The sequence below is a fragment of the Colius striatus genome, chromosome 1 (genome assembly GCF_028858725.1).
Source record: "Colius striatus isolate bColStr4 chromosome 1, bColStr4.1.hap1, whole genome shotgun sequence".
Lineage (NCBI taxonomy): Eukaryota > Metazoa > Chordata > Aves > Coliiformes > Coliidae > Colius > Colius striatus.
In genome coordinates this window covers 149,156,891-149,184,693 of record NC_084759.1, presented here as the reverse complement: position 1 = coordinate 149,184,693, position 27,803 = coordinate 149,156,891, and the positions used below count along the sequence as shown (strand labels likewise).

At 40.5% G+C, this 27,803-nt stretch overlaps 2 protein-coding genes and 1 long non-coding RNA gene across 6 annotated transcripts in view; 2 read left to right on the top strand and 1 right to left on the bottom strand.

The window, feature by feature from the left end:
• WASHC4 (WASH complex subunit 4) overlaps nucleotides 1–4,136 on the bottom strand; it is a 44,642-nt gene extending 40,506 nt beyond the window's left edge. For all 4 annotated transcript variants that reach the window (XM_062011480.1, XM_062011498.1, XM_062011489.1 and 1 more), the window contains exons 1-2: nucleotides 4,019–4,136; nucleotides 24–163 (exon numbers count right to left, since the gene is read on the bottom strand). In XM_062011480.1, coding sequence (XP_061867464.1) covers nucleotides 24–163; nucleotides 4,019–4,079 — 201 coding nt within the window. In that variant the 5' untranslated portion in view covers nucleotides 4,080–4,136. The remainder of the gene's footprint in view (nucleotides 1–23; nucleotides 164–4,018) is intronic.
• A 149-nt stretch (nucleotides 4,137–4,285) lies between these two features.
• LOC133624706 (uncharacterized) lies at nucleotides 4,286–12,249 on the top strand. Its single transcript, XR_009818060.1, has 2 exons — nucleotides 4,286–4,390; nucleotides 12,075–12,249. It is a non-coding gene; the product is annotated as an uncharacterized LOC133624706 (long non-coding RNA).
• Nucleotides 12,250–12,984: 735 nt separating this feature from the next.
• The window catches only part of ALDH1L2 (aldehyde dehydrogenase 1 family member L2), a 35,669-nt gene continuing 20,850 nt past the window's right edge, over nucleotides 12,985–27,803 (top strand). Inside the window, exons 1-6 of the mRNA XM_062011456.1 lie at nucleotides 12,985–13,115; nucleotides 18,125–18,266; nucleotides 20,656–20,890; nucleotides 24,326–24,491; nucleotides 25,267–25,368; nucleotides 26,860–26,949. Of these exons, the coding sequence (XP_061867440.1) occupies nucleotides 13,065–13,115; nucleotides 18,125–18,266; nucleotides 20,656–20,890; nucleotides 24,326–24,491; nucleotides 25,267–25,368; nucleotides 26,860–26,949 (786 nt within the window). The 5' untranslated portion in view covers nucleotides 12,985–13,064. The remainder of the gene's footprint in view (nucleotides 13,116–18,124; nucleotides 18,267–20,655; nucleotides 20,891–24,325; nucleotides 24,492–25,266; nucleotides 25,369–26,859; nucleotides 26,950–27,803) is intronic.

The following is a 27,803-nucleotide window of genomic DNA, read 5'->3' as shown; positions in this document are numbered from 1 at the left end:
ATGCATATTAAATAGATGAAGACCTTTAACGCAATGGGATCAAGACTGAAGTCCCAAACATCTCCAACAGAGTCATCCAAAGCATCTTCAATTCTTTTCAGCTGAGATGTATATTCCTCGAGAAATTTTCCGTAACTCTTCAGCTGCACTTCGGCATGAATTTCTGAGAATTGATAACATATGTACACTTTTATAGACTGTTCAATAAACTTCAGTATCAAAAATTCTATTACAAAATATTGCATCTGTTGCTATTTATCTTTAGTACTGTATCCCTCATACTGCAGCCTTTTCTCCTTAACGCAACTACATCTTCGATACAAAGTTCTTGTTTAAAAACAATCTTAAAACTTTATGTCAAAGAAATGCAAATACTACCTGCAGACTCCCAATCATCTAAGTGGTTTTCAGAACATTATTTTTTAAATAGACATATATTTTCAAATTAAGGCCTGACAAACTTAACAATCACATCAAGATGCTGAGCAAAGAAACAACTGTAGAAATTGTAAATCCAGCGTTCTACCCATCAGCTTCACCAACACGTACGCAACTGTATCAGAATGTTGAGGCAGTGGGTCCAACCATTTCAGCCTGAATAGCAGGCTCAGTGAGTTATTCAGGCATTACTCAGGAAGTTTATGGCTTTTAATCACTCCTCTCACTTGCAAATTCACCAAATTCAAGCAGAACTTCTCTTTTGCTTAGCACCTGGACACCAAAATCTCAGCGGTTCTGTTACTATTAAGGGCAACATTCAGCTGGTCAAATACCAAGGACAGTGGTGTTCATTAGGAAAGCAAGTCTAAAGATAATTAGTCCACAAAAGTCTTATTCACTGTATCCCATCTTTTTTCTTCCCTTCATTGAGACACTCTTCCTTGCAAATGATATACAATTACTGACTTAGTTGCATAATCTTAAGTACAGAGTGAATGATTACAGCTCAAGGCTTCTATGTTCAGTAAGAAGGTACAATCCTTTTCCATGTAAAGATTATACTGTCTTCCTCATAATCAGATAACAAATCTGATAGCTTGTGATCTTATGCAATTTGTTGCAAATAAATTACCTAAAACAGCTAGAGAATATTAAGTCAGCTGAACAACTGAACCTTTCCTAAACAAGAATTCAGCTCTCACATAGCTTTGAGTCCTTTACACATTTCACCATTTTTAACTTTCTAGAAAGTTAAAAAATGTATATTCTTCTGCTCTGCATGTTTAACCTCTTACTCATCCATCAAGCTGCCAATATCCAAGCCAAACGGAAGTTGATGGCTACTTCAGCGGGAGAACACTACTGAATCAATTTTTTGGGGAAAGAAAATATTGGACTGAGACACTGCACCAGGCATAAGAGGAGGAATGATATAGGGATAAACTAATAAGGAAAACTGAAGGACTATGCAGAGGAAAGTTGAGACTGAGAAGGAGGACAGAAAGTGAAGAACACTAAAGTGAAGTTCTGAACTAATTTTAAGCTACTACTTTGAAGTAAGCAGCAATGCCAACCATAATCACACAGAGACTGCAAAGACTATCCAAGAAGCACAGTAAACTCTCTAAGTTCTGCATTAGTGTCATTGGATTCTACCTCTACCTGCAGCCTAGAGAGTGCACTGGCACTGTCAAAATAAGGAGACTAAATTTCATGTAAACAGATAAGCAAGTGAACAAAACCATCTTCATCAGCAGTATGCACTTCAGACCCTGATGTGCAGCCCTTGAATTGTATCATCATATCATTCTATGCCATTAAATTTCTCATCTTTCAGGTTCCTGCCAGTCCATCTTCTAGATACTTTGCTGCAGAAAAACAGTAAAACACTGATGGATGCAGAGGCAGAACAGAGTTTATCTAGCCATCGTGTCAGCTTTGGCACTTAACTCCTAGAAAATTTGGAGTATGGAGACTTATTATTACAGAGGTCTAATGTGGTACTCCCCCAATCTTGTCTCCTGCCTTTGCAGAAAAGACAAAGAGCAGAGAGCCTGCTAAATGTATAGGAGTTTCATAGGAAGAACAGAAAAAGCTTCCATGTCACACAAGGGTAAAGAATCAACACACTGCTCAAATCAATTCCCTACAAAACAGGTAGTATCTCTCAAATGAAATACTGTGCCAGTGTTCTGCTAGACACTCACAAACTATCACCTTTTCAGCAGCCAAATGTTGGATTTGAACAACGTTATAGCTCAATATAACTGATATTTAATATTTCCAAATACTTAATTATTGAGAGCCATCAATTTGCCATGCTATACTGATCAGTTGTCAATAATCTCTCAGTATTTTAGAGAGAGAAGAGAGTGAAAGCTATTAGCTAGCCAGAGACAGGCAGGGTTGAACTGATGAAAAATTGATTTGGAGATGGGGAAAGCTTTTTAAGGAGCAGATTTTTTTTTTTCTAAAGAAACTGGCTTACATGGAGAAAGAAAAAACAATCACATAAAGCAGATATTTTCATCTTCCTTTTTTTCAGGACAGCATATATACTTTATAAATTATTATCTGTTTACAATAAGGTTTTATTTAGTTTCTCAAGTGACAAAATGAATGCATTATAACTGAAACAATGTAAGAGATCTACTCAGCAGCACAGATCTCCTCTACTTAATCTTCTTCCATAAAATCAGTAGCATCAATGTTCAATGGACTGTCGTCACAACGGGATTTGCAAGTGTCGTGTCCATAAATATCAAGGACAGATGCAACCAACCAGACCTACTTAGTAACTTGTATCCTCAAGTTGGGAAGACTGTAATTGCTAAAGATGAGTGGCATAGGTACAAAGTGAAAGTAGACAACTGCAGCAAAAAGTGGTTTTCAAGTCACACGATTTTTCTTTCCTTTTTCTCTAGGAGAACATTATGCGGTCTTCTAAACGGAAGATCAGTCTGTTCACTGTCAAGATGGTGGCAATGGAGCATATTACATCATGTGAGGTTCTCCCAGCTGCACTTAATGCCATGGTCAAACTAGTGGAGATCTGGCATTTTGAGTAAAAGCTACATTCTCCATTCCACACTCAGGGAACTGGTTAAAACCTCAGATAAGGACAGCTTCAGTTTCCAATGAAATGGAGAGTAAACGTATATGGCACAAACAGTATCATCCTTTGCAATAACATTATATGTGAAACAGTCCTGAGTGACATTTTCACAGCAACACCTGGTGCAATTAGTTTGGCACAGTTCAATTTACAGTGTAACAACCATACACGTTCCCTGTTTAGAAAATAGGTCACCTCCATTTGCTAAGAAAAACGTGGATTTTAACGGTTACACAAACCCGCTGTCAAAGACTTAAGCATCACAACGTCTTACTTCAGAGAAATAGCAAGCGACTACCTAACTCCATGCCAGAAAGCCTTTTACAACTAACTTCTCTTGATATGACTTCTCTAGCTAACAGAGGAAGCAACTGAAAGAATTTGTCATTGACGAGAAATGATCGGGAAGGAAAGAAACAGCATCCCCACAAACACGGATCTGCTCCTCCTTCCCGGTTCGTGCAAGGGAAAAAAGTCCCGCAAGTCTGCCTGCGCGCTCCCTGCCACGGCGGGGGCACCGGAGGCGACTCCCCAGCGCGAGGGGCAAAGGATGAAGCGCCAGAAAAGCCACTCTCCCACCCCAAAAAGCCCCCGACAACTACGAGGAAGGTGGTGGGAGGAAAAAAGGTCACGGCGGCAGACCACCTCCGCAAGCCCGAGCAAAGGCGGAGCAGCAGCAGCACTCGGCTGGCGGCCGGGGGAGGGGTCGCGGCGGGCGTCCGGCTCCCCGCGGAGGGCAGGGGCCGCGAGGGAAGCGGGGGGGCGACACTTCGCTCAGCTCCCACCCTCCTCCTTCCCCACCTTCTCTCCCGTTCCCTGCGGGAACGCAGCGACGTGAGGGGCCGGGAAGGTATCGGGGTCTCCTCAGCCCGCGCCTCCCCCTACACCATGGCGGTTACTGCCGCAGCCCCGCCGGCCTGGCGCTGGCCCCGCCCGCCCAGCCCCACTCTCCGCTGCGCTCACTCTGCGAGCCGTCGTCGAGGCGGTCGAACTCCCAGTCCGGGGAGAGGGTCTCTAACGCCATGACCAGCGCCCGGCAGCAGCTCCCCCTCCTCCCCTGACTCAGGAGCACGGGACTTCCTGCCCCGCGCCCGCGCCGCACTCTGGGAAATGGAGGCGGAAGGGGGCACGCGGACTCCGGGAGGACGGGGCGGAGTGTAGCGCGGTGGGAAGGGACGGGACGGGACGGGACCGGGCAGGCGGCAGCGCCCCCGCGAGGACAGCCGCGGCACACCGCCGTCCCTTCCGCAGGTCGCGGCCCGCGACTTCCTCAGTAATGGCTCGGCTCGGCTCGGCTCGGTGGGGCGTGTCTCGAGTGTCAGCGCCACGGCGAAGGTCTGGGGATTAAGGCAGAGGGAAAGCGGGGCGGGGAGCGGCGCCGTGGTGCGAGAGGGGAGAGTGGCTCCTCAGAGCTGCAGTGGAGGCCTCCCTTCTCCCTCGTTACTCGGACCCCTGCAACTGAGTTGATCGGTTTAGTGAGGCGGGGCCTACCGGCGGGGTGATTTGGGAGCCTATCTGCTTTTATCCCCGCGGTGTACAGGACCTCGGCTCGAGCCCCTCTCACACTAATCTGAAATAGTGTGGCCAGCAGGACCAGGAAAGTGATTGGCCCCCTGCGTTGGTGGGGCAACACCTCGAATAGTGTGTTCAGTTTTGGGCCTCTCACTACAAGAAGGACACTGAGGTGCTGAAGCGTGTCCAGAGATGGGCAGCAAAGCTGGTGAAGGGTCTAGAGCAACTACCTGAAAGGAGATTGTAGCAGGACAGGGGTCAGTCTCTTCCCCCCAGTAATGGATTACAGGACAAGAAGTAGTGACGTCAAGTTGCGCCAGGGGAGGTTTAGATTGGAGATTAGGAATAACTTTTTAACTGACAGGTTTGTTAAGCATTGGAACGGGCTGCCCAGGGTGGTGGTGGCATCACTCTCCCTGGAGATATTTAAAAGGTGCATAGATGTGCTGAGGGATATGGTTTAGTTTTAGTAATGGGCTTGGCAGTGTTAGGGTAGTGGTTGGATTCAATGCTCCTAAAGGTCTTTTCCAACTGAAATGCTTCTGTGATTCTACATCTCTGTCATGTGCTGAGAAGTGCGAAAACTCTGCCAGGTACTGTCAATAGAGTGTGACTCCCACCCCCAGCAGTGCCCCTTTCTGATACTGGGGGAAAGGAGTGATGGAAGGAACTGTCACAGTTGTAGGGGAGAGTCTGTAGCTCACAGCTGCAGGGAGTGACTTTTGCAGTCATGTAATCATCTCATTGTTATTTGTTGTCACACAGAGCCATGAAGTACTTACCTGCATGTGGTCAGTCACTGTTTTAATTGGGGTTTTTTTTCAGGGCCCTAATGGGTGTAATATTGGAGAATAAAAATAGAAGTACTTTGGCTAGCAAGAGAAGTAGCCAATCTAAGCCATCAATGATGGCCAAAGCAATTACATTACCTCAGCAGAATCTGTAGCATCAGCAGGAAACGAAATGGTTTCAAACGCAGTGTCACCAGGAGCATCAGCAATTTCAGCGGGGAAAGAGCAACAAAAATAGCAACTCTGATGATTCTATGTATCAGTAAGTGCAGGAGCATCCATAAAAGCTAATTCTGTAATGCAGCAGGTCTGAAAATAGTACCTACTATAATTGTTTTCTGATTAAAAGGAGTCTGTCTTTTGGAATCAATTCATTTTTAAAGTTTCTAGTGAAGAAAAGTCTGATTGACAGATTTGTTGGTGATGAATTTTTATCTCTTTAAAGTATATTCTAAGAGACCAGCCTGGGTCTGGGAAAGAAGACAGCAAATTTAGTTTTGTGTGAATCATAGAATGGTAGGGGTTGGAAGAGACCTTTAGAGATCATCTAGTCCAACCCCCCTGCAGAAGCAGATCCACCTAGATCAGGTCGCATAGGAACGTGTCCAGGCAGGTCTTGAAGGCCTCTAAGGAAGGAGACTCCACAACCCTTCTGGGCAGCCTGTGCCAGGGCTCCCTCACCTGAACAGTGAAATAGTTTTTTCTTATGTTTAAATGTAACTTTTTGTGTTCCAGCTTCATCCCCTTACCCCTTGTCCTGTTGCTAGATACAATAGAAAAAAGGGATGTCCCAACCTCCTGACACTCACCATTTAGATATTTGTAAATATTAATAAGATCTCCCTTGAAATAATGTTTGTTTTTTTAAGGGAGAGAACTCTGCTTTTTTAAACATTGTCAAAAAATCATAATGTAATTATGTTCTCCACTCATTTTCTTCTGTGAAAGTTTAAGATGTCCATATTTGAGTTTTTAAGTCCCCAGAAGTTTAGTTGTGCAGGATGTTGACAGCTGGTAGTGAGCACAAGTGTCTCTAACGAGATAATAAGTGTCACATAAAGTGAAACCACAATTCATGCTAGGCTTTAAGGATTACATTCTGTCTACAGCCATGCACACGAGCTTTAGTTGAACTCAGTAGAGTTGCTATACATTTATTTGAAGCTAAAGTCTTCCAGTATTGAAAAACAAAGCAAAACAATAGAAAACGTTTCTCTACAAACCATGTATGCTTCCTCTGAGACAAATGCTGTGTTTTCCAGTTATGGAAGACTGCATGTAAACCGGGGCTTCCAGGCTGCTTGAAAAGTAGTCACCAGGCTTTTTGTTATCCATCTCAGTAAAATATGACCTTAAATTCTGCAGTATGAGAGAGAAACTTCCAGAACCTACCTGGTTATTGCAAAGTTGTGAAATCATCACAAAACTGAAATGCAAAGGAACCCATCTGGTTGGTCTATACAATAAAGAGTGCACAGTGACCCCCATGGCGTGAGCTGATGTAACCCTTATTTTGAATATGGAAAAAGAAAATAATTTGATAAAAAGAAAATGTACTGAAATAGTGCATTTTTTAAAAGAGAGCAGGAGGCTCAGTAACTGAAAAAAAAACAATTAGACTCACGTAAGTACACCAGTTACATTTGATGCTGCCATTCACGATGAAGGTATTTAAATTACTTCTTACTGGGTTTTCCTGTGGCTCATGAGGTGGCAATGTTTTGTTGCTTACACTGAAGTTATTTAGGTCAATTCTAGATGCTGCTAGAATTTCTGTTTCTACTGAAAATCTGATTTAGACTTTATCTTGAAATTGAACGTTTTAGCGACAGCAAGTCTAGCCCAGCTTTGATTGGTAAGTTTTTTATGATGTCTTATCAGATAATGGCTTTACGCTGTTTTCTTGTGTGAAATTATGAACATTTTATAAACATAATTTCTGAAATCTGAGTGACACTCGTGGCTTCCATTTGTACCGGGAAGCTTTTATTCCTACAGGCTTGTAGGAAGTCACTGAAGTTGCTCAAGTACACAATATCTTCAGATAATACAGTACTCAGAAAACTCTTCAGATCTTAATGCAGTGAATTTTTTGTAAGGTGACTATTACTGAACACATAGTTGAAGAATTAATAATTTATTTTGAACAGACCAAAATGATCAGGAAAGTAAGAGTTCATAGAATCAGAGAGAGGTAGGGGTTGGAAGGGACCTTTAGAGATCATCCAGTCCAACCCCTTTGCTAAAGCAGGTCCACCTAGATCAGGTCACATAGGAACGTGTCCAAGTGGGTCTTGAAGACCTCCAAGGAAGCAAAGCAGGAGACTCCACACCCTCCCTGGACACTCTGTTCCAGGGCTTCCTTACCTGAACAGTAAAATAGTTTTTTCTTATGTTGAAATGGAACTTTTTTTGTTCCTTTTTCCTTTGAAATTATCCCAGTTAGACATATCATTCCACATTGGACGGTACAGTCAGTTTTTAAACAGTATTTTTATAGTGTTTGAAAGCTTATTGAAAACTTTAACATAGCTTTCAAACAGGAACCATTTTATATATTAAAACCCAAATGGATGCAAAGCATCCAGAGCAAAGATTGCTTCTTGTGTATACAGGCAAAGCTCCACCAAGAGTGCTAGAACCATAGTTACTTGTAGGAGAAAGAATTTGGATTGCTGGATCAGCAGGAAACCAGCTATGCTATACTTTCCTTGTCTGTGGAACATTTAATACTCAGCTCTCTTAGTATTTTAAATAAAATTAAGTTCTTCCTCAAAGTTTTTGTGGCAGGATTCCCAGAAAAGGATTTACTGTCTGAGATTCCCTGTTTGCAGTTCTGTTCCATAAAGGTAATGTTGACCTTTGCAGAAGTAGTTTCTCTCCTATCATGTGGAATTTTATAGACTTATGCATATGAGTAAGGCACATGATAATTCTTTCTACAGTTAAATTGCTATAATAAAAAAAGGTATGCCTCCTTTAGGTTATTCTGGAAAATGTCAAGGATAAGATTTTAAATGAATGTCTAGATGACAGAAAATCCATACCAGTAGATAGTGAAAGCTTTACTATCATGTGGGTGTCTGGCCTGAAATGAAATTAAGACCCAGTGGGGAAAAAAAAGAAAAGAAAGAAACGCAAGTTTCAAATATAAATGTTGCAGAGAGAGAACAAGAAATAACTTTCCTATGAAATCTTGCTTCGGCAACTGGAAAAACATGAGCAGTTTCTCTTGTATCAAATTTGAGTTGAAACTTGTCATGCAATTAACATCGTTAGGGAATAACCAGTACAAAGCCCTACTTGATTTTTTTAAATTAGTCAACCTTTAAAACTGGGTAAACTCTACAGTACTCCTGAGGAATTTGAGTGTGAACTATGACCAAATCTTTATTCATCATGAAAAGATCCATCAGGGCCAATTTCCAATAACAAAAAGCCTATGCAGAGCTAATTTAGTTGATTACTGAATCCCAGGCTATGGTTTTCAAAAGAAAGCAAATCCTGGAAGATTCTGAGCAGTTTCCTAAGCTCTTCAGTATGTGCATGTCCTCAGCCTTCTGTGGAATGCAGTCTTCCCTAATAATCTTGCCAAGTCTTGGTGGTATCTTCAAAGACACTTGAGTAATTTCTGCTTCACAGAATTCATATAATGTTTTACATTTGTTTGCTACATTTCTGCACATACAAACACATTTTTCTTTATGAACAAGCATGTTTAGCTCCTGAATAGTTTTTGTATGCGTATCACCCTATTTTTGTGACCTGCTGACATACCTCTGGAAAATTAGGGATCAGAAACCCATGCTGGAAAGCTTACTGCTTTTTGCAAAGTTAAACTTTAAGAAACAAGGACCAGAAATTGAAGGAAAAAAAAAATAAGAGAGAAAACTTAATGTATAAAATGTGCTCTAATCCAATTGCATATATTTGTGCTTATGATACGTCTGGAGCTAGAATTTCTGCACAGATCAACAGGAAACCACCATAATTTGCAAGGTACTTTTCTGACTGGGATACAGAAATTGGTGGAGAATACTCTTCTTTATACCACGATTCTGCTGACAACAGACATCTTCTCTTGTGATCCTTTTTTCCCTTTTGTCATGTAAAATTTTAGTAGCCTGTGAAGTAAATGGCGTTGTATTATGGAGCTGAAGGTATGCCAGCTAACTAAAACCATGGTGCTTTACATGTGCATTGCTGCATTGACTGTTATGTGTATAACAAATAGAGCTAGAAGCCATTACAAGTCACTTGCCTAGGAAAACAAGGTAATTTGCCATAAGCTTGTGCATCAGTGGTGAAATGCCAAGTATGTGATGTTGTAGTTGGAGAGGATTTTGGATCACAGACCAGAATTTGGAGTTTGATGAACTTCAACAATGCTTAAATCCGATTCCCAACTTACCAGCATGGGACGATTTTTATGCCCATTTTCACAGAAGTTGTTTGGACTCTTTTGCATGGAATTTGTGCAACTTCCATCAAGTCTTAAGAAGACTATCCATACAGTGATTCCATCTGCTGTCCAAGGCGGTGAAATAGTTCCTTTAGTAAGGACTGGATGTCTACACTTTTTATTTGAGCAGATAGGGGTTTTGGTTGGTTGTGTGACTGTCTTGTGCCTGCATGTGTGTAGTCCCTGTATTACCACAGCACGACCTAATCAAACTGCACAACTATTAATCTTTCTTAAATTGATGATCATAGAATCATAGAATGGTAGGGGTTGGAAGAGACCTTTAGAGATCATCTGGTCCAACCTCCTTGCAGAAGCAGGTCCACCTAGATCAGGTTGCATAGGAACGTGTCCAGGTGGATCTTGAAGACCTCTAAGGAAGGAGACTCCACACCCTCCCTGGGCAGCCTGTGCCAGGGCTCCCTCACCTGAACAGGAAAATAATATTTTCCTACATTTAAATGTAACTTTTTGTGTTCCATCTTCATTCCATTACCCCTTGTCCTGTTACTAGATACCATTGACCAGTTCCCACAGCCTTTCCTTGTATGAAAGATGTTCCAGTCCCTGATCATCTTGGTGGCCCTGCACTGGACTCTCCCCAGAAGTTCCCTGTCCCTCTTGAGCTGGGGAGCTCAGAACTGGACACAGGACTCCAGATGAGGCCTCACCAGGGCAGAGTAGAGGAGGAGCAGGACCTCCCTTGACCTGCTGGTTACCCTCTTGATACATCCCAGGATGCCATTGGCCTTGGCCATGAGGGCACATTGCTGGCTTATGGTTAGTTTATTATCAACCAGCACTCCCAGATCTCTCTCTGCAGAGCTGCTCTCCAGCAGGTCAATCCCCAGCCTGTACTGGTGCATGGGATTGTTCCTCCCCAAATGCAGGACTCTGCACTTGTCTTTGTTGAACCTCATGAAGTTCCTCTCTCTGCCCAAGGTTCAAAAAGAAGATTTTAATCCAACAAAATTATGGGTTGCAATGCTGTTACTGTACAATTTTAGAAGGGAGTTTTTAAAAAAAACACTTTTAACAGTGAAATTGGGTAGATTTTATGTGAGATAATTAAAATACATGAGACCACATACACATAGGAGTAGCCAATAACAACAGAATATATACTATTTTAAAAATAAGCTCTCTTAATGAAAATCTGGAATAGCATATAGAATCGCACACAGTCACTGAATTTTAAAGGTTGGAAGAGACCTCAAAAGATCATTTAGTCTTTTTAAAGCCATGGGACTAGAAATACTAGAGAAGGAACCACTTGTATAAGCATAATGTCTCCCCTTGGTAATGGGAGTTTTTGATGAATTCTACTAGTTTAGTTTTTAATGTCTCAGAGTAAAGAAAGTCACTAATTCTCTCACTTGCCTATTCCATAATCTAATAAATCACCCCATACTCCACATGACAGCATCATGGGAAGAAACATCCACTGAAGTGGGCCAAGTACTCCCCTAGGATTTTCACTCCATAGAGAGGAAATTGTGGGAACTGATTTTTGTTGTTGTTGTTATCTTTTCATTGCAAAAAGAAAAGCTAGTAATTTATTTTCATTAAAAAGTTTCTATTATATGTGTTGTGGTTTCCACTTGATGCCACCTACACTTAATGGGACTGCCAAGAGCCTTGAGTAAAGGACAAGATATAGAGGTAAATCGAGCAATTAATTATGAATCGTAATGCAAGTGCTTGTGTAACTTCACTCCAAGGGAGAACTTTGGTACTGGCACCAGTGACTTCACAGCACCTCCCTTCCCATGTGTCCTGCACACAGCAGAAGCAGGAGCTCTGCAGCTGCGTCCTTCTGTTGGGAATAGCTGGGCATCAGCAGCACTCTGCAGAAGCGGGTGGGGACCTGGGAATTAAACCCTGGGGGTTACTGTCACACTTATTTTGCAGGAAAGCATCAGAAATCTTTGAGCTATAGAGTGTGCAAGTACTAGACAGAGCTTTGTCTACTGTACTTTCTACCATATCAAGATCTTTGCAGGTCATGAATTTGGCTTAAGTGTTGTGTTCACAACTCAGACGTATGGTAACCATCTGCTCCATTTTTTTCGTCCTTCCTTATTTTCTTGAGAGTAACGAAGTGTTTTTCAGGCTTTTACCCTGTCTTGTTCTTTAAGAGGAAGTGTTGTTGGGGTTTAAACCTGACCCAGTTCACTCCCAGGCTATCTACTTTGCAATTTGCTATTCGTGACCTTTTTGGGGTCATTTTCATTTGCCTTCTGATTTTTTTCAGCCCTTAGAATTTGTATTTTCAAGATCTTCTCCATATATATCTGACCAGAAGATTTTGTTGTGACCAGAAAAATATTGAAGAAACATTGAAGAAAAAATATTGAAGAAAATATTGAAGGACCTGAAATGCTGGAAGACTATTTTAATTATAAAGTAGAATGGGCCAGTTAAAAATACCTGGTGATGTTGGTGATGTGGATTTCCAGAAAGCGTTTCATGTACTTTTACTGTCATTTTTGGCATGCAATAAACTAAAAAATAATGTCGATAATCTACATGATCTTTTTCACTGTCACGGCAGATTCACCTGAATGTCTCGTTGACAGCCTCGGTAGAGGGGACAAGGCTGGAAATCCCAGCTCAGCCACCTCTAAGGGCTGAGTGGCACTCGCGACGGGGTGTGCTGGTGCAGAAAATGACGCGCAGGTGGCCATGACTCGTGCCCTCATGGGCCGGGGTCCTCTCACCCACCCCGCTAGCCCCTGCCCTCAGACCCCGCGGGCAGCAGCGGGACGGCAGAGCTTGGCTCCGCGGTAGGCAGCGGCGCTTGCCCGGCTCCCTGCCCCCGCCCCGGGGCTGCACGGCGGCCGCTAGCCCCGCCGTTCCTGCACTAGCCCCGCCGTTCCTGCACTGGTTCCGCCGTGCAGCCGCCAAGGGGGGCAGGGGGGCGCGGCGGCAGTAGGAGCTGCAGGTGCGGCGCTTTACCTCCTGGCCCCGGCCCCGGCCCCGGCCCCGGCCCCGGCCCCGGCCCCGGCCCCGGCCCCGGCTCCGGCCCCGGCCCCGGCTCCCGTCCCGGCCCCGGCCCCCTTCGCGTCGGTTTCCGCGGGCCCGGGCGGGGGCGCGCCGCCGCGGCCGCGGATGCATGCGCTGGCGGGGCGCCAGTGGCATCGGCGCGGGTTGCATCAGACTAGGCGGTCCGCCGCGGCCGCGGTCCTGGCTCTATATTCGCCGGGCGTCCGAGGGAACTAGGGGCCCGGCGGCGCTCTGCAAGATGCTGCGGACAGGCCCCCGGCTAATGCGAACGATCTGCACGACGGCCGCGGTGAGTAGTGTGGGGCGGGCTGCGGGGGACGTGGGCCCACCCCCCGTGCCGTGCCGTGCCCGTGAACGAAAGGCGGGAGCTGCTTCTTTGCGTGCTGCCCCTGTCGGAGGGCATTCAAGGGCCGAGCAAGGAGGAGGAAGTGGCAGGAGGGGGCATTTTTTCAGAATGTGATGCATATGGTTCCTGCCGTGGTTTTAGTGAAGTGGGTGCTGGCACGGGAAGGTCAGGAGGGTTCGGGGGAGGGTTTGAGTGCCAAAGTAGCATCTTGCACGGCTGGTGTGCGGGCGGGATCGCAGCCATCATCTGGGCGCTGCGTCTTGCAGGGATGTGCTTGTGAGCTGCAGGGAACAGGCACCAGCGATACTGTGATAATTGCCAGTGATCGTATATCAAGAACAATGTGAGTGTGACTGTTCGCTGCCTCCCTCCCTCACGCTGCGTATGCCCTGTGAGAAGCTGAAGGTTGCCCTCTCAGTGAGGAAGGACCATACCCATTGCCAGTGCTAGACAGTTCGGCCTAGAAAGAGTGTTTAATTTGTGACCTTCTTATCAGCTCTGAGATAGTGGGTTGCTCGGGGTTGAAGTTTATGGCCTAAATTCGTCTGCGCCCCATGGTTTAGATTTTTAAGGCTCTATGCATTTGTCCCAAACCATTCTTTATGGCCTGTTAAATATATTGACTGCAGAACTCCCACAAGTAACCACTCCCTGAAAGCCTCACCCAATCCAAATTGTCCAGATGCATAGGTCTGGCAAGACAAATGAGGCTGTGAGACTTTTTTTGTTTCCTAAAGACTGTTCTTTGTTTCATGTCTGGCTGCTCCGTTTAGTGTGGGAACAGCAACCCTCCAAAGGTACCTATCTCCATGGAAGGCTTCAGAATAAAGAGATTTAACACAGGTGTTTTGGAAATTCAATCATCAGTGCCAAAATGAGAATGAATGACTGGTGAGAATGTGTTGCCTGTAGATGTGTAGATGGGAGGGGACATTCTACGATAGATTTATATTTGGAGGCAGTGGAATTTAACACATGTAGGGGGATCCTCAGTAGAAATAAAGTTGCAGTACTGATTTTCAAAGGAAGCATAATTCTACATGCATTTTAGAAAAGGTGTAATGTATTCAAATATATACTAACTTCACTAAATTCTTATACAGAATAAATAAAATATTGTTATCTTTTTTATAGTAAGCTTGATAGCCAGAGTAGCAGTTACTAAATGTTAGCCTTCAGGAAAATTGATTAGAAACTGATAATAGATTGAATGTTAGACACACATACAAAAGTGGTTGTAACAGAAATTTGGGGTTATCTATGAAATAAATACGAGATGAAAATGTAGCACTTGAACATGTCTTCCATTATTTAGGGAACAGAACTCGACAAGATAGTGGTGTTTGTCAGGCTGCTTCTGTATGCAGTGCTTAGTTGTATTTATTAGTTGTATGTTTGGTTAGGTGGTTTTGAGGGAAAAATTATTAAAATACTGCATATATATTAATGAGTCTTTGTAAAAGAAATTCCAATATGGTATCAACAGATACCATACAGGAATGAATTTTTAAATATGGAAGTTAAACTTTAATCTATGTTTTCATATTGACATGGTAAAATGAAAGTTGAATTTTGGACCAGTGGGTCATTCAAGATAAGACTGTTTGTATAAGCAGTTTTCAGGTTTTGTGCTCCTTACCTCTGTCTTGTTTCCTTCATACAAGTTACTGGAGTCATGGAAACAGAGTTAATATTAATCTATGTTATAATATAAGCAAAAGAGAAGATTAAAATAGAAATGAAAAGTTCAGACAATGAAAACAATTACAGAAAAGTGAGCAGCAACTTTCTAAATTATTTTGATAGCACTGTCAAAACAACATGGTCTAATGATTAGTCTTAAAAGAAAGGCCAGATCTCTCTAAGCCACATGAACTGAATTGTTTGCTGTACCTAGGAATTGGGTAATCTTACAAATATACAGCAACAAATCCACTGTGACACTAAATGATCGTTGACTTTCCTAAGCACCTGTTGATGAATGTTAGACATCCATAGTCAGCCAAGAAACTGCAGAAGAAATCTAATATAACCTCTTAATTTCACTGACAGAAACAATAAAAAGTTTAATCTTTGCATATGTTAGTGGTAAGAATCCAGTGTACATCTGGCACATTATTCAGCAAAAAGATTGTTTTGGTGTTCTTTAGTGGGCTTGCTTTCTACAGCTTCTTGATGAATGCTAGTAATGGTACTCAGGCCAAAACATGCCATGTCTGTAAGAAAGGAAACACCAATCTGTTTCTAATTTCTGTATGATCTTAATGAACTTTCTGTTTTAATTGGGTATTATGTCCACATTAAATTCTTCTAAAAGGATTTCCCACTGTCACAAGTCTAACTCATATTCAGTAAAAATGCTTGAGGATAATTTCCAAAAGAAGAAGCAGGGTGGCTGTATGATCTTGTGCAGTTGCTCACTTGTAATTCTTGAAATAAAACAAGAAAAGAAGGACTGAATTTGTGGTCTGACCATGCAAGCTCCTCCAAGTGTGGGATTTCTTTGTTTTGTTTTGTTTTTACATTGTAGAAGTCTTGTGTGTGGCTGACTTGAGGGTGTGGCTCCTCCTTTCTACTGATGGCAATGTATGTGTTAAAACACTGTAAGCAAATTGCCCTGTCTAAGCCAGATGTTAACAGAAATCATGCAATACACATTTACCATTCACTGGAGAAGTAACTCAAGAATCACTACTCATAGTGCAACTACCAGATCCATCTTGCAATTAACTTTCTGAGTAACTTTCTGTAAGGGTGAGACAGCAGAGGCTGCTATAGTTAAAATAATTAGGAAAATCTGATGATTATTTTTTATAAGGCAGCAACATTACTGCCATAAAAGCAAAGATATCAATCATGAAGCATCGTTAATGAGATCTACCTGCATCCAATAGGCCTTCCTAGACAAGGGCTGCAAGGATAAGATGTGCTCGTAATTCAGAACAAGGTCTTGTCTTTATTAAGAACAAAATAGTGGACATATTTTAGGCGTTACTGCCAGCAGTGCAGCATTGGTTAGTAATACCATCACCAGTCTCATAGATGTTTTTGCCAGCTTTTTATAACAAACTGATTTTGCAAGAAACTGTGTTACATCCACCTTTGCACCTTAGTACTAGTTGCTACTGCAGTTGCAGTAGTGCTAACTAATTCTATAATACAGAAACAGTATTACTATGCAGTTTCATTCTGAGGGAAGACGTCTATTTCTTATTGTTTTGTATAAAAAATAGAAAGCACACTTAAATATTCCTGTAAAGGAACCTACCAGTTAGTAACTCCCTTTTGTAAGGCCAGCGGCACCCCTAAAACGGAACTCGAAAATAGCGAAGTACATCTGTAATATGTCATCTGTGAAATGGATTGCAGTGAAATGGAGTGTGGTTTTGAATAACCTGTTTTCAGGGCATTTCTTCTTGTCATAGAATTTGTCATATGATCTGATGAGCAGTCCAGACCATTAGCTATCCAATCAATTACCCACTTAGTCAAAGTATCGTCATGTTCCAGCACTATAAGAAAGGCAAAATAGGAGGGAGAGAAAAACATACAAGTGCCAACATATCAAACAGATGACTGTGATTAAGATATGCAAACACTGCTTTCATTCTTTTTTTATTCAGAGCTTATGGTATCTGATGGGTCATTCAGAAAAAAAGAAAGGAAGACAAAATCCTGTTGGGAGAGATGGAGTTAAGAATAAAGGCAGGGAATATGTGGATATATTTATTACCTTTCACTCAGGCTACCTGAGAGGAGGGAGTTTATGGTATGAGTCTAGAAATAATTTCTACCAGATTCAGCTTCGAGTTTTCTTTTTATGCTCTATGTAGCTTTCCTGCATAACCAGGTCTGCTAGTCCATTTATTTTCTGAAGGTTTCCAGCTTTCAGTTTCCAGAAGCTGATGAAAAATGCAAAGGCACGGTTTGTGGGAACAGTTCTGCCAGTACTTCCATGCTCATTCCTGCTCCCTTGCTGTGTTACAACTCATGGCAGTGCAATGAACTACATCAGAGAATAGATCCGTTTAAGAGTAAGCCACATTTTGTTAGGTCAGTGCCTCCCTACCTCAGTACCCTAATCGAGTTCATGCAGCTATGGGAGGAACACCAGTTCTGGGATAATGGGAGTGTTAGAAGTAAGGGAATGGAGGTAAGGTCGAAGAGGTGCAGAACTGTCCCCTAAATGTAAATGGACTGAAGGAATTATGAGTTTTCTCAGGAGGAAAGCACTTGATTAGCATAGAAGTACATGATATCTTGATGTCATAGTAGTGTTGTGATTCTAACTATCCAAAACATAAAAAGTTGTGGCAGTTATTTTCACATGCCCAGTCTGAAGAAGCTTAAAAGCATATGTCTGGTGTACTGGGATGCAAACACATGAGGCTATGGAAGTCCAGCAAGGGAATCTCACATTTAGCAGTATTTCCTTGTAGAAAATGAATGATTGTTACCTTTAACTTGGCAGGAACAATGGAAGCTTGTCTTCTTTAGCTTATACATATTTACCACAGATCATATGCCATCATTTAGTTTTAGACCATTTAGTTATAGGGATTTAGAGGAGGTATTCCAGGCACCTAAATTAGGCCTAGAAAAAGGGTTTTTTATGTACCTGTTTCAAAAAAATCTATTTTAATTTCTTGTCACATGAGTTCTGACTATGAGTAAGATCATGGAGCCTGTTAGGTCTCTTCTCATTCTGTCTAATGAGAATTTTGGTAAGGCCATATAGACGTTTAAATTAGATGTGGACTCTTGAGTTGTACACTCCCAGTCATTAATCTCAAAAAGCTGATTGTTATTCCTTCAAAGGTGATTAGGGCAGAAGACTATTCAATTTTAAATAGAAATTAACATTGATCAAGGAAGAGCAAATGAAAAATATAGAGTAATAACATATTTTCTTTGCATCCTAGAACATGGTTTGTTTTAATTCTTTTTACCAGGCTTATCAAAATAAGCTAAAGCTAGCCCTTATAGGTCAAAGTATTTTCGGACAAGAAGTTTATAACAAGCTGAGAAAAGAGGGGCATAAAATTGTGGGAGTATTCACAGTGCCTGACAAGAATGGACAAGCTGATCCTTTGGGTAAGTGCAACCTTAATCCAGTTGTTAAAATTACAGGGAAAAACTTGTGATTTCGTGAGAAGGGGATATCTGTTTGGGAATGACTTGCATATAATACCTTTATTACAGTGGATTCAACACAAGACCTATTCTTTAACAAACAAAATTCCCAAAACTCATTTAACCTTGTCAGTGTTTAACAGTTGTTTCTAACCATACAGGGCCATTCATTAAGATATTTGAAAAATAAATTAATCTGGGCACTTTCTTGGAAGTTACATCTTAGAAGTAATCATCCTGAACTAGATCTATATCTTAGAGCAAATAGCTGCTGAGCCTGTACTCAGGCACAAATGTCTGTCACCTGTTTAACTGTGCTGTCTGAGACACTCCAGGCCTGGAGCCAAGACTGTTTATCCCTGGCTTTCTGCCCTTTTTGACAAGCTTGTTCACAACAGTGAACCTGTAGAGCCTATTTCTTTTCCACCTGGACTATAGAAAACCCATTGGAAAGATTAGAGGCGGCTTTGCTTTCCTTTTTTTTTTTCATTGTCAAGATACAGAAGGATTTTTCTAGACTTCCTGAAGAAAGAGTTGTTCCTGAAATATTCAGAATTGTACTCACAGAACAGAACCCAGCGTGACAAAGACGCTACTTTGGAATTATCTGAATAGTAATGTTTTGGTTTGTTCTGTTTCAATGGCACAAAAATATGGAGTTAATATAATTAGCAAATAGAAGTGCCAGAATGGAATGTACCTTTATGGAAATTAAAACTACATTCCGTGAGCTGCCTCAGGTCTTTCTCTTTTTTTTAATGGATTTTTTGTTGTTGTTGGGTCCTGACATGTTTTTACAAAACTCTTACAGAACATAAATTTGGCTTACCTGGGCTATGGCACTCCCAAACTAGCATATAGTTCTTGAGTTTATTACATTCTGAAGTTCTGCCTCATTAAGAGATTTAGTCACTCTTTGGAGAAATTAGAAGAGACAACTATTAGTTTAGAAAAAGACAATTTGACTACCCAGTTCTGGAAGCATACCATAATACTTAGTTAGATGATGTAAACTATTGTTGTACAGTTATTACACTAGCAGATGTAACTAGAGTAAATCTTTCATTGATTTCAATCATATATTTCAATAAACCATAAAATTATATTGTTCTCCTGTTTTAAAAAACCCGACAAAAGAGATACTTGTTGCTTTTTACTTTCAGGTGATTCAAAGAGATTAAGTCCCTAGTGGAATTTGCTAATCTTTCTGTATTCTCAGACAACTACAGTTTTTGTTTCTGGAAGCAATAGCAGTATGCACTAAATTACATGGAATGCTATTTAAATACATATTTAGTTAAGACCTAAGTTAATAGGCTAAAGATGCTTCAGGTCAAAATCAAGATTCAATTTCAGAAGTGAAAAAGAGAAAGTACAGAAATGTATTTAGAAATATAAATTATATTAGATGGATTTTCCATATCTCTTCTTGATTTCCCCTTTTTTCCTATTACACATACAACTCAACAGATGTAGAGTTTGACTTTATTGTCCTGCTCTCTGTGATGAGTTAGTAAGAGGCTGAACAATGAAATTTATCAAACACCTAAAAGTTCTCTCTGAAATTAGTGCAGTGGTTTTTTTCTCTCGTTTGAGCCTCATTTTGAGTGTAGCTGTGTGTGTCACAAATAAATGAAAGCATATCCAGGTATCCAGAACAGAATTTTGAAGAAATTATTGAAGGCAGCTGGCATCCATAATTATGTGCACCACGTGGCAAAATGCTGCTGCCATGAGTGAATTTTAGTTGTATGTAGTCATATTTACATAGAAATTACTGAAGTAAAAAATTAAGTTCTGCTAAACCAAACCAGTTGCAGGCAATTACAACGACTGGGCAAGAAATGTAGTGTTACTGTTAAATAGTCAGGAACATAGATTCACAGAATTACAGACTGGTAAGAGTTGGAAGCAACCTCTAAAGATCATCTAGTCCACCCCTCCCCCCCCCGAGCTAAAGCAGGTCACACAGAAACATGTCCAAGTGGGTTTTGAAAACCTCCAGAAAAGGAGACTCCACAACCTCCCTGGGCAGCCTGTGCCAGGGCTCCCTCACCCTCCACACTCATCATTCTTTTCTCCTTTTATTGGTACTTAGTAGCCAAGTCATAACAGTGAACCTATGACATAAGTTCATGAGAGGACATGAGCTGCAGGAATGAGAATCAAAGACAGAATTAACAAAATATATCCAAGTGCAAGGGTTTTCAAAACAGCATGCAGAAGAGTTCAAAGGGCACTCAGTAATTTTATGCTTGATGATGTGCTTGAGTTTTTGTGCAATAAATATTTCAGTTTGAAATTTTAACACAAAATATGAATTGAAAAATATATTGTTCTTGTCCCTCAGCACTGGCAGCAGAGAAGGATGGCACTCCTGTTTTCAAGTTCCCTAGATGGAGAGCTAAAGGCAAGCCTATCCAGGAAGTAGTTGCAGCCTACAAATCAGTTGGAGCAGAGCTAAATGTCCTTCCATTCTGTACACAGTTCATCCCCATGGATGTTATTGACTGCCCAAAACATGGCTCAATTATTTACCATCCATCCATCCTACCACGCCACCGAGGAGCTTCTGCAATCAACTGGTGGGTTTTGTGCATGAAAAGAATGTGTGTGTCACATTAGAATGTTGGCCTGTATCCATTACTGATGTAAATGCTGTCACAGTTCTGTTGACTTGTAACTACTCTGAAGGAACCTCTCTGAAGCAGCTGAGTATTTGGTTCCTGAATTGCACTTCATACCTAAGATTCATTATGCAAGCGCAGCTGTTACTCTGGGAAGATCAGTGATGTGATCTGTACATTCATATATTTTAGTCACATAGGCAAATTGACAATCTGAAGTTTCCGTAACTATCACAACGGGTCTTGATGCAAAGCATAAGATTTCACATAAGGGAGAAGAGAGAAAAGAATCCATAAGAATAAAACCTTATCTTGCTGTCCTGAGCAGTGCACAAGGCTAGATTGAAAATGTTACTGTGAAAGAGCTACACTGCACTAATGACCATGGTAGACTCAGATCTAGCGTTCTTTTGACAGTGGAAATGACATCACAGTGTTTACATTCAGGAATAAATTATCTAAATACGAAGAAACATTTTTAAAGGAGTCTTACAAGCAGCATGGTGATTTATCTAAAGACACCGCGTTGTAGACTTAAAGAAAAAGTATATTTTGTTTTGTTACTTTTAATCGTTAATGGAAAAAATGCTAAACTGAAGTACTTAAACAGAGGTATAAAGGAGACTATTAGAGAAATAAAGAAATCATTCAAGAAGTGATAGCGTGTCCAAGTGAGTAAAAGAAAAAAGAGCGTAACCTCTGGCAATCAGGTGAAATATGAGAGTAAGTCAGTCCAGAAAAGTAATAAAACGTCGACTTTTAAAAGCACAAGGTGGCAGGTATGTAGGATGTTATAGGTGTTTGATTTGTAAAAGATGCTTATCAAAGAGAACACCATAGTAGGAAATCTGTCTTGGTACTCAGGATGAAGAAGCTTAAGATATTACTACCATACAGCCCTTCTTTGTGCAGAGTAAGTCAGAACAATTGTCTTGAGCTGAACTGTGAGTAGAAGAAATTTTAAATAAGCTGATGAATCAATAAGAATCGTTTCTCAGGACCAGGGAACGGTCAAGCAAAGATTCTGCAAGTTTAGGACAGCCTGCATTGTTTCTATTCCTTCAGTTTGCATTGGTGCAGGAGATTGGAAAACAGCAAGAGCAATACCAGTTTTAAAAAAGCTGAAAGGGAAAGCAAGGAAACATCAGACCAGTCACTCTGATTTCAATCTCTAATAAAGAATACACATTCTACTCAAATGGATAAATGTGATCATATGAAAGTGAGATTAGGAAAATAAGAGGTCAAATTCAAAGTTAAAAAGGTAATGCACACAATGGGGAAAAACTTGACTATATGTAAACAGTAATGAAATTTAAGTTAATTGTTGTTACTCAGAAAAGAGACCATGGAAGGATCCTAAATACTGTCAGCATCTCAGTTAGAACATGAAGGAACTAGAAATGCTTCAGAAAAGGCTAAGAAAGATTGTCAAAGTATAGATCAGCTTCTACATGACAGGAGACAAATCTAGGACTCTTCAGATTGGAGAAGAGGTCAATGGGAAGGAAATAAGCTAGCAGTGTATTAAGCATGCAAAGATGAGGCATGCAAAGATGAGTAAGGAACAATTGCTCATTCTTAATAAAAGATAGGGGGCAGCCAGCAAAAGATCAGGTAGCAGGATTTGACTAAAGAAAATTTTATTCTATGCAGTCAATTATTAAAATGTGGAATTGCACATCTAGAGAGCTCTACAGAAAGATGCTTTCATGGAGGAAAAGTTCATCAAGATCTATTCCACAGGAAGATGTAGATACAAACTCTTTCTCAGGAAGTTCCTGAGGTGAAGGTTTCTGGAAATGGGAATATGTCCAATGGTATATCATCAAGTCTTGGTTTATTTTGCATATTCCTTCTTTAAGCATCTGCTCCTGCCCTTCTGAGGTAAAGGCTACTGTCCTAAGTCCTCTTGTCTAGGATCTGGCCTTGGCTGACTATTCTCACGTTTCATCTTTGCACCCCTTGTTCTCCTCACAACTTCTTTCACATGTTGTGGCTACAGCCCTGATACTGATCAAGAGACCCTTTTTACCTCCAGTGTGAACGAAGAAAGCCTGTTGGAATTGAGGATGGGTAAAGGGGCATCAGGCACAACCAAGGGCCTCTGAGCATTCCTCACTCCATCCTTTACAGCCTCTTCCAGCTACTGCCACTTTGTTAGCAGCAGCCATTTTTGGAGGGAGATAATGGATAGGGATAGGGGCACACAGTAGCTCTCATCCTGACACTTATTCAGCATCACAGATGTTTGCCCATGATACCTTCTCCTCCAGTGCCGTGCTGAGGACATCCACTTCTCACCAGAATGCTCTCTTGAATTTTTAAGTAATATAAACCAGAAGAAATTCTTAAATGTGTGAAAGATCTGATGTGAACTAGCCAAACTTCTATAAGCTTTCACTTTTGTTATACCTGCCACGTTCCCCAGTCATCTTTGAGTTTCTCCATTGTTCTACATGAACATGTGCTTTTCTCCTTTTAATAATGTCGTTTTCAGTGCTTACAATTGATAATGAATTTCCAGCCATATAAGCCAAAACTCAGGTGATCCTATGCTAACATGGCCTACCAAGGGAATACTTTCTTTCTGAGAATTGCATTAGCATTTGCATGCGCACAAATGTTCGAAAGCAAGCAGGAAAGCTCTATCTTGCTATTTCTGGCTGCTGCCTTAAACGCTCTTCTGTTTGATTTTCCATTATTCTGAGGCATATGCAGCTCCAAAGCAGAAGAGGAAAATCTAAGTGTCCAAGGCTCCGCTCAGATTCAGAGGCAGATCCTGAGCTGATGCAAACCAGCATAAGGCTATTGTATGCCATGCTATGTTCATACACAGCAGCTGAGAATCTGACTAGATACAAATTCCCTTAATAACTTTTCCTTAAGCATATCCAAGTTGCATACCCATCATTTTCCCCTCAGAGTTCAGCTTTTTTTCTCAGCTGTGCAACAGCTGTACTTCCCTTGACGACCTATAGGTAAGTTGTGAGGCTTAGCTAGTTACAGTAAACATTTGTGTATTATTAAGATAATATGCTGTTTAGATTCTTCTACCTTTCAAGTCATGTCATAACTATTGCACACCTTTTGCCCTGTGTATCTTACCACTAATAATGCTTTAAAAGTAATTATCACAATGAGCCATGTGATAGGCACCAAGGAATAAGTTGCAGCATTTTGTATGTCACTTTGTAGAAATCACATGTTAACAGTATAAAAATTGTGGGTTTCTGACCATGAAGTGAGCAATGAAACTAGTATTAAAGATGGTTAGAATTTTCTTTTCTGTTTTCTGTGTACTTGAAGTAAATGGATGTGTAACAGATGGGTTGATATCCCTGACTGCTTTCATATTGTCTGTATTTACTGTAAGGCTCTTTTTATGTCCAGGACTTTAATTCAAGGAGATAAGAAAGCAGGATTTACTATTTTTTGGGCTGATGATGGTTTGGACACAGGACCAATCCTTCTGCAGCGAGAATGTGATGTTGGCCCAAATGATACTGTGGATGACCTCTATAACCGGTTTCTCTTCCCAGAGGGCATAAAGGCTATGGTATGTTGAGCTGTACTAAACAACAACATTTTAAGAGGAAAAGAAAAGCATTTGTTGGGTTTGAAAGTAAAGGAATTATAGACCAGATGCATGCATTTGCAAGGGCAGAGGTTGGAGTTGCTCAGTTAAACTCTAGACTTCATTGGAACTGTGCTGCTTCACAACAGCTGAGGAGGTGGCCCCAGAACATTTGTCTCTGGCAGCAGGCAGTGCATGCAGATTTCTTGAATATTTTTACAAAGTGATTCTTCTTTTCAATAGAAAGTTGGAGGTGAGGTTGAAAAGAAGAAGGGGAATGGTGTTTTAAGTTCAGAGACCTTAAGGATAGGCTTTGGGGTTTAAATGCTTGTTTGGTTTTGTATTGTTTTAAAATAGAGACAAGAAAATGTATTAAAACTACTCATCATTGATCATTAGGGTTTTTTTCCACTTTCCATTTAAATGCAAATAAATAAATTTTTGCAGAAAGAAGAAGAAAAGAGTTGAATGCAATCCTACAGAGCCACATTCTGGTCCTACAGAATTTAAGCAGCTGCTGTATATTTGGTGACTAGGTACTCTCGTTGAATTTCTGAGGCTGTTTCTTTTGTCAAAAAATTTTAAGCATATAGATATGTTAATCAGTGCAGCATTGGTCCCCTGGATTTTGGAAATCCCAGGTTTTAAAAATAAACCAATTCCTCCTGTGGCAGAGAGTCTTTTGTTGTCATTCATAAGTCTGACTGAGGAAAAAGGCAAACCAAGCTAACATTAAATCTGTTACTTTTTCACTTAGGTGGAAGCTGTTCATCTAATTGCTGATGGTAAGGCCCCTCGTATACCTCAGCCTGAAGAAGGGGCAACATATGAAGGGATCCAGAAAAAGGAAAATGCAGAGGTAGTGTTAAATAACACTGTTTTGTGCATATCAGTGGAAAAGTTGTTATTAACTCAGATTACAATAGTAGTGATGTGAAGTTAACATGACTTTTGACTCAGTTGTTTCCACACCTCTTATTACTGGGATTCCAAGGACTCATGTAATGGAACCCCAGGTTAAGTTTCTGTTCCCTTTCAGCAGTTATGTATATTTAGAAACTTGGTGTCCTACTTGGGATGATCTACACACAGCTAGTTATCAGCTACTCCTTCAGTGGATTCTTAGTATGTTACCATATATTTAAATACAGCATTAAACGAAGATATTACCAACAGTCCATACTAAATTCTCTAGCAGAGGTAGATTTGATGTTAGGAAAAGAAAGTGTTGGCACTAGGAAAAAAGATATATCAATCATACAAACAAACAATAGCTAAAGAAAATATTTAAACACCTATATAACCACCCCCACTGCATTATCTGGATCTTCTCTGTGTTTGGGAAGGCACTGTAAAATGGTGATTAGTACTGCCTCTTTCTTTTCTAGACCATTTCAAAAGTTGGTTTAGGTATTCTTTTTTTAAAGTAAGAATTTTTCCAACTATTTCAGTCTGTTGTCCATGGCGTATGTAGTCCTTTCCACCTGAAATATTGTAGGTGACGCTTTTTATCATATTTCAGCTCCTGACTTATCTTTAGAAACAAATAGCTTTGTGTAAGGATATTTTTGTTTACACCTTTTATATAAGGAGCTTCCTTGAAGTGAAGTAGCTTAATTTCACTGCTGGAGAACTGTTGTTATTGGCTTATAACTTGCTTCTAAATAGTCTTTGTGCTTAAACTAAGAAGGTACCTGAGTTTTGTTATTTAATAGCTCTTCTGATACTTTATTTAGGTAATTTTGTACATATATAGACAATAATGCAAAGGAATACATTTTCACTGGTGTTACATATTAAATATATAGGACATTCTTAAAACATTGTTTCCCTTTTCCTCAAAGTCTTTCAGACATTGAAGTTGCAGTAGGGATGAAACAATTTATAAAGAGTTAGTAAGTTATTAGAAAATATTTTAATAAAAATTTGTAGTTTTATTAAAGGATTTATGATCCAAGCAATAAATAGATAATTTTCATCAAAAGGTGGTGCTTCAGTTATATTATGCTTATTAAATGTGTTGGTCATAATATTAATTATTTAGTAATGAATACCTAGCAGCAAGTGTTAGATTTTTGTTTTATTAGTATGAGAAGGAGAATCTATGAATGCCTGTAGACTGCACAGAGCACAGAACTTATAAGAATAACCTGTTTGATAGCTCTTTGATGATTAACTATCTGGAGATCACTGATCTTTCATTTTTAGAGCAGACCCTTTCTGTGTTTTTAAATAAAGGAAAGGTTGAAAGAGAAGGAGGCAGAATTTGTAATTCTTATATAGGAAAATATTGCTAACTTGATTTATATCTAAATAGAGAAGAAGTAGCTGTCCTGTCTTAATTTCCTAGATCTCCTGGGACCAACCTGCAGCAGCTTTGCACAACTGGATTAGAGGGCATGATAAAGTGCCTGGAGCATGGGCAATGATAGGTGACCAGGTATGCTCTGAAAACCAGGGAATGTTTTTCTTTTCTATGCTCTTTTTTTTTACTTTTTGTTATTATAAAACTAAAGGTGCCTGCATACAAGTGCATGCAAATGAGAGTTGCACTGGAGTAGCTCTCATTTGATGACCATATGGTTTGTATATCTCTAGAACAGGCATGTCAACAAATGTACAGGGCACAGTAGTTGAGATTTTTTTTTTTTTAATGACAGATCTATTTAATTCAAAGAAAAGTAGGAGCAATATCTGAAAAATACTTAGACATGGTACAAATTAATAATTAATAAGGGTAGAACGTGACATTTTGGAATGTAGGTGTATGTTACACTATAGTGCAGCCCATGCTGTACAGTGGGCAACATCACAGTGCTGACAGCAAAATGAAACACCATGAGCTACTGAAGTAATCAAAAAAGGTTTATTTTAAAGAGATATGGGTTTAGATCATTTGCAGCAATAGATCTAACTCATTTTATCCAAAACCAGCTACTTCCTTTCAGTGTATAAAAAATACTATACATTTGATCCACATTGTACTTATATAAAATAGATTTTTAAATCACATTATCTTTCCTAGCTGTGATGTTCAGATTTTGTTACTTAACTATTAGCCATCTGCTGGTAGCCTGCTCCAAAATCCTCGTTCAGTCCTAATGTCCAGGAACTGTTGCTTGATTTGAGAGCCCAGAAGGAACAGAAGAGCCCAAGACAGAGGCAGTGTTCAGCATTGGCAGCCTCAGCAGAGCTGGGCTCCAGCAGTCACACTTAGGCTTCTGCCAGTCTCACTCTGGGCATGCACTGACAAAAGTTACTTCCTCCCTCTCTGCACTGGTTCTAGCATGCATG